This window comes from Oreochromis aureus, linkage group 5 (assembly GCF_013358895.1).
Source record: "Oreochromis aureus strain Israel breed Guangdong linkage group 5, ZZ_aureus, whole genome shotgun sequence".
In the NCBI taxonomy this organism is placed as follows: domain Eukaryota; kingdom Metazoa; phylum Chordata; class Actinopteri; order Cichliformes; family Cichlidae; genus Oreochromis; species Oreochromis aureus.
The window spans coordinates 38,908,170-38,914,858 of NC_052946.1; the positions used below are offsets into that span (position 1 = coordinate 38,908,170).

Sequence of the window (6,689 nt, forward strand, 5' to 3'; positions counted from 1 at the left end):
AATGTGATGTGAAGCTTACTGGCAGGCACGCTGGTATTCGCTCGCCCTCCCAGGAGGAATAAAACAATCCAAAGATCTTCGTCTTTGTCCAGCTCGTTTCATCCAGACATAACTGAGCTGCTTTTAACATCAGTTTGAGATCATTGTACATCTTTATTTCCTTTCCTGAGACATAACCTCTGCTCTGGGTCTGAATGTTTTCCTTTCGGTGAGAGTCACCTGATCAACGTCCAGCTGCCACTGAAAAGCCCTGAATCTGAATCCTCCTCTGTAATAGATTTCTTATGCTTTGGCTTACAATATAGTGAAGCTCAGCAGTGCAGGTTAATAGTTTATCTTTGAGCTTTGTTGTCTTAGACTGATTTAATAAAAATCCTGCATTTTTTCAGCAGCATTTCTGCTGGTTCACACAGGATCCACAGCATCTTAATCCTGAAGCAGCTCTCTCTGCACAGAGTGCTGAGTTTCTTCAAACTAACTCGGGTCTGCTGAAACAGGTCAGAGGATTTTGCATTTGCACAGATGATGACTTACTGCCGCAGCTCTTGCCGTCGTCCTGTAGCAGCTGTCCCTCGGGGCAGATGCAGTGATAAGAGCCTGGCATGCTCACACACTGGTACTCACAGCCGTGCTCCACTGTGTTACACATGTTCATGTCTGACAACACACAGACAGGAAGCACATATTACACCATAGCAGAGAGAGACACATGCCAGCCAGACCTCAATAAACCTGTTCACCTGCAAGTAATGCACAACAACTAAAGGTTTAGTGAACAGGTGTGGAAGAGTTGGACCTCCACAAAACCACGGGGAGGTCAACACTTATTCTTGCTGCTGTTCTAGTCAAGATTATGGTGAAAACCACCTAAAAAAAACATTATTTAATAACAGCATCGTTATTTAGCAACATCATAGATTTACTGAATTTTAAAAAATGTGTCTTATTGAACCCCCAATAAGATGGCCGGGCAGAGAAAGACTCATTAATCCTTCCACAAGTTCAGCTACACAAACCTTTTGAAGAACTGATGCTGTTCATTGAAAGGCTCCAGCAGAGCTGTGTAAGTTTGGGTTTTTAGAGGAGCTCTAATGGGCACCAACGTTAAAGGAACAAATGCACAACATTTATAAAATAAACAAAAGCTGAGCTATAAGAAAAAAATGTTTTTTCACAACCATTTTGTTTTCTGAAATAAAAAATGTGATTAATCTAGCAGCCTTCACACATGGTGTCAACCTGGGAATCGACACCATGGCCGTTAAGAAGCGGCGCTCCAACAGCCGGTTTCTGCCTGTTTATTTCACTTATCTAGAGGATGATATTACAAAAAAATCTCTCTACAAACTAAATGAACATGCCAGTCCTCATTAAAGTGTACTCATAACTTTTCTTGGATAATAAGTAATTCCATAAGAAATGTATCTAGAATTTACATCCATCCTTCAATGAAGACCTGAACTCATCGCGGTTTCCACAGCACCTTTGGGAGGCCTGACAGAGTGAATCAACAGCTCAGTGACATCTTTTAGTGACCACTCCTGCTTTTTTTTCAAAATGATAGTGGTTGGAAGCAAAGCGGCAAAACAAATTTAACGCAGGGTTTTTCATGTGAGATTCACTGACTTGTGCAGGTCTTCTTGTCCTTGTTGAGTTTGAATCCTTTGTTACAGTCGCAGGTGAAGGCGCCCGCGCGCTGACACAGATCTGCTCACAGTCGTGCTTTCCTCAGCGCACAGGTCAATGGCTGAGTAACACACACACACACACAGGTTATTCCCAATTTATAACATTATAGTGAGTGAATGTGACTATGTGTCTATGATGAAATGTGTTAAATAAAAGTGATGTTTCCAAACTGTTCAGTCAGCTTAACAAACAAGAGACCCAGATGGAGTCAATTTGCAGTCCTTGCTCTAAAGGGCCGAAACAACAACTATTTCATATTAATAACTCATAGACCGAACAGGAGAAAGAGCAGTCTTTTCTCTGACTGTACGTGTGTTTCTGCAGGTGCGTGTACACCTGTGTGTATTTGCAGGAGGGCTTGACTAACGTGTGCAGGTCTTCTCGTCCTCATTGAGCGTGTATCCTTTGTTGCAGTCGCAGGTGTAGGCGCCCGGCGGCGCTGATGCAGATCTGTTCACAGTCGTGCTTCCCCTCAGCGCACAGGTCAATGGCTGAACAACACATCGAGTTAAAGTGTGTAATTGTGATTAAGATGTTTTTTCTACACATTTCTCAGTGTCTGAGCCAAACAAATATACTTCTTACATCTGCTTTGGATTTTGCTCTCAGAGTTTTCCAGTAAGTGTTCAGATAGATGGACTAAATGCCAAATATTAATTTCTGGAAATGGTAGATATCATGCAATAACCCCAAACTCTGAGATGACAGGATTTATTCAAATATAAGCACGCTATCCTGTTTTATTCATCTGGACTCCTTTAAATGATAAGTTTGAATCTTTGAATCAAAATTATAATTCACTGTGAGTCCCACTTATGTCTTATAAACTGTGTATTCAAAGGCGACTGCAAATTACTTAAAAATGTCTCCTTTTAGTGAAGAACTACAGTTACACTGTGTCTTACTCATGCTGTGAAGATGTGTACAGCTTCAGGAGAACAGGAAGTCTTTGCTCCCCCAAAGGTTGTAAATGGTCTTAATTTTAAAGGTTCCTGATGAAGAGGTGCTCTGCTGCAGCTGTTGTTGGGTAATTGTCGCTACATGAGTCTGACACCTTACATGAGGTCCTCAGTAAATGCATGCTGCCTTTTTTCTACCACAACACAATGTGCTCTTGCTCAACTGAGTTTTTTAAACATGCTATAAGTAACAAATAAACTCAGTTTCTGAGGTCCTGGTGTCTGATGTAGAGCTGCTTTTAAGCTAAGCATTGCTAACAAACATAAGACTGGTCCCAAAGCCAAAAGGCTGACAACAGAAAACTCAACACTTTGAGGCTGAAAGTCAGAACGACTAATGTCAGGAAATTCACAGAAGCAGGCCACAGATGTAGAAGTTGGCGTTATTTAAATGGGAAGAAAATGAGGACTCCATCAGCCAGTCATTTTTTCTTGTTGTAGCCCCTCTCATAACCTCTGATGTCAGTCCTTCCAAAGTTGGGCCCAAGGTCCACTAGATTTATTTTTATGTTAAAGAGCATGGAAATGCATCAAAAGTAGGAACTGACAGCACCTCAGTGATGGATTCATTCTGCAGACCGATCGGGACTCTGTCTATTTTGTGTAACAACTTCCTGAGATCCTACAAGCAAACTTATTTTCTTCTTTAAAACTTTAAATGACATTTTCTCTTTGCTGTTTCATCCTTAAAGTCAGCTTCTTTAAGTCAGTGCTGAATAACTTCAAAGCAGTTTATTCATTTTTATGTTGTTTGTAACTTTGTTCAGAAAAGGTGCCTCAGCTGTAAAGACACATGACATGCTTCCTGATGCACTGGGCGCAGCATGTATTGTAGTAAATGTTAAATAGTTCTAGTCTTTAAAATTAGTCATGTGTAAATAATATTCACCAGTAGTCGCTGTGAAGCAAGCACTCATTTCAGGCATCAGACGACTCTGAACACGTCAGGTTTCAGACAGCTTTTTTTCTACTTTTGGATCTATGATGTCACAGAGGGGATATACCTAATACAAAGCTCTGGATGTGAAACTCTTGGGACCGAACACAGCTTGTTTCAGACAGAATTTGAACTGAAGGCCTGCATGGAGTTTCAGTATAAGATGGATTATTTTGAATCATGCAAAGCCTCAAAGATGGAGGTGGAAATAAGCAGAATAGGCTTCTTTAATAATCACATGCTACCCCACTGGTCATGCTAGGAATCGAATCCTCTGCTTTCTGCCACATTGCTGTTGTAGCAGAAGTCTCCTAAGAACACCAAACATTGGTATTTTAGGCCTTTGCATGCTCTCTACTGTACCTGTGCTAATTTTTCCATGCTGAAACCTATAAAGTTTGAGTGGGGACTGAAAAAAAGCTACTGCATATTAGGCATGCTGCTTTATTCTGGCACCATCTCTCAGGTCTTGACTCGATTGTTTAACAAAAAGCGAACATTAAAGTGTTTTTCATCATCTTGTGGTGACCTGAAAAAATGATAATTTAGTAGTGTGGATTTCTTCCAGCGCTCTGCATAATGTCATGATTAGCTAGTAACCAAATCCAGAGACACATTTGGGAAACGTTAATGTTCTGAATCATGCATTAGTGGTTGGGTCAGGCCGGTTTCAGTGTAAAGAAAGCAGATCCTCACCTCCGTCATAACAGCAGTGGACATCGTGGCTGTGTTATTAACCTTTTATGATTTTTCTTCCATGTTCGCTCTGCTTACCCTGGCAGGTCTTGCCGTCCTCCAGCAGCCTGTATCCCTCGTTACAGCGACAGCGATAGCCATTGAGCACGCTCACACACTCGTGATCGCAACTGTGGTTCCCAAACGAACAGTAGTCGATCACTGAGGGGAGGAAAGCAGCGAGGCCATAAGCAGCAGAGAGGACAGCAGCCACATGTGTGGGTTGCATTTATGTTCCCCTTGTCTCTCAGTTAGTCTCGGCTTTTACCTGCTAGCTCTGTCGCAAATATGAACCTCATTTGTGAATAAGTCTTACTGCAATATGTTGATATACGTTATTCAAATGCAATGAAATGATCATTTCTAACTATATATCTCTACATGGGTTTTCTACTGCGAGGGTTCACACTGTTGGTTAAAAGGTGAGCCGCGAGGCGGCAATGCTCTCGGTGACTGACAGGTGCTCTCCATCTCTCAGTGCATGTCACGATCATGCAAACACTGAGCTGTAACTGTTTATGTGAAAAGCTCGTGCTCGCTTTCTGTCCCAGGATTTCAAACCATAACTGACGTGCTGGCTCACTCAGAAACGTTCTCATACTTTGATGAACAGTCCAGTGAAATGTCTTCTGAAACATTTGAGGCGAGAACATCAGCAGACTGAGTCTGTGTATCTTAGATAAACAACAACGATTGTCAAAGGTTTTCAGAAGAAACACATCATACCAGATGTTCCAGTTTCCATAAACTAGCTTAAACCTCAGCCTCATGCTAATTAGGAGTGTGGGACTCGATGTCCTGGCTTATGAAACACAGCATGAATAGAATGCATTGAAATTAAGGCTCTAGTGTAAACATACTGTACTGTTTGAGAATTTATGCTTGTTAACTTGTGTTTTAGAGATTTTCATTTAAATGCTTCTCATAAATCAGCCTCATGTGTCCTGACTGTGTGCAGTTAAGGTGTACATGGAGTTGTACGTTACTTCCTGCAGTGTGAGGAAAGTTTCAAAGCAGATCTACGACCAAATGTTTTATTGTACAAACTGGAGACGGAGGAACAAAATGCAAACCCACACTCACCAAGCAGCAGGATCAATGACAGCAGAACACATTTCAATCAATAACATAAAGGTGATCGATATGAGAGGTGTGAATTTGCATGCATGTGTGCGTGTGTGTGTGTGTGTGTGTGTGTGTGTGTGTGTGTGTGTGTGTGTGTGTGTGTGGGTGACTAACTTGAGCAGGTCCTCTTGTCGTTGTTCAGTTTGTATCCTTTGTTGCAGTCACAGGTGAAGGAGCCCGGGAGCTGGACGAGATTTGTTCACAGTTATGTTTTCTCTCAGCACACAGATCTATGGCTAAACACACACACACACACACACACACACACACACACACACACACACACACACACACACACACACATACACACGAATGATATTACTGTGTTTGTTTGATTTTCTGGTCTAAAACTGACTTTTTCTTTTCTTTTATTCTGTTTTTCTGTCACACGTGTGCTTAAGGATAAAGTTTCATATTTTCAGGTCAGTGTACAAGTTTCCCTGTAAGCCAAAAACTAAAGCTTTAAATTCTCTGTTTCAGGCAGTTTTTTTCTACTTTTGCGTCTGGGCGCTGACAGCATTGTTATGAGCACAGAGGACCCGCCTTTTGCTGCTTAACCAATCAGAAAATAGCCGACATGGTCCCAGATCTGGTTCTGGGTTTTTTAGTTGTTTTCATGTTATTTTTTGTTTCTTGCTATTTTTCTTGTGAGTGTTTGTTTTATTTGGGTGTTAGTCCAGTGCTTTTAGCTTTTGATTATTCTTACCTGTCATTAAGTGTGTTCACCTGTGTTCCTCTCCTTCCTGTTTCCCATCATTAATCACTCTGTGGGGCCTGACTGTTCTCTGTCCTTTGTTAAACTGTCTGTGCTCTTTTTGTTTTCCCTGAAACTTTTTTGAACTTTGTTCTGAGATTTTGACATTCACCCAATAAAAAGAGTTATTTTCTTTTATTCTTTCTTTCTTTGTTTAAAATGTATTATACATATATACTTCTTTCTCTTTAAAGTGCCCTTTTTTCACTTGTACTGAATGGTTTTGCATACAATTTTCATTGTTCAAAAGCACAATGACAATAAAGATCCTGATTATATCACCTGCCTGCAGAATTTCTACTACTTCTCCTCTAGTAGAAGACAAAAATAAAAAAATAGAGTTCAAAAAGGGAAAGACTGTTCAATTATCAATTTGTCATTTTAATATCAGTTTCATGTGAGTTTTCCTTTTGATTTTGCTGGTCGCTGTATATAGTTTAGTATAGTGGGAGCAAACTGCAGATTACCTCTGCATGTCTTCCGCCATCGT

At 40.8% G+C, this 6,689-nt stretch overlaps 1 protein-coding gene across 1 annotated transcript; it reads right to left on the minus strand.

Annotated features, from left to right (window-relative positions):
* Positions 1-1,673: 1,673 nt before the first annotated feature.
* Positions 1,674-5,621, minus strand: LOC120440302 (matrilin-4-like). The gene is made up of 4 exons (XM_039612634.1): positions 5,560-5,621; positions 4,360-4,482; positions 2,057-2,180; positions 1,674-1,747 (listed from the first exon to the last, which is right to left on the minus strand). Coding segments are annotated over exons 1-3 (228 nt in total). The 5' UTR covers positions 5,561-5,621; the 3' UTR covers positions 1,674-1,747; positions 2,057-2,076.
* Positions 5,622-6,689: the final 1,068 nt, after the last annotated feature.

Bases quoted from the DNA above. Each gene is read 5' to 3' on its own strand.
- LOC120440302 (XM_039612634.1), bottom strand. The intron at 2,181-4,359 runs GTAAGCAGAGCG...TGTGTTGTTCAG, and splicing joins GGACGGCAAGACCTGCCAGG to CCATTGACCTGTGCGCTGAG.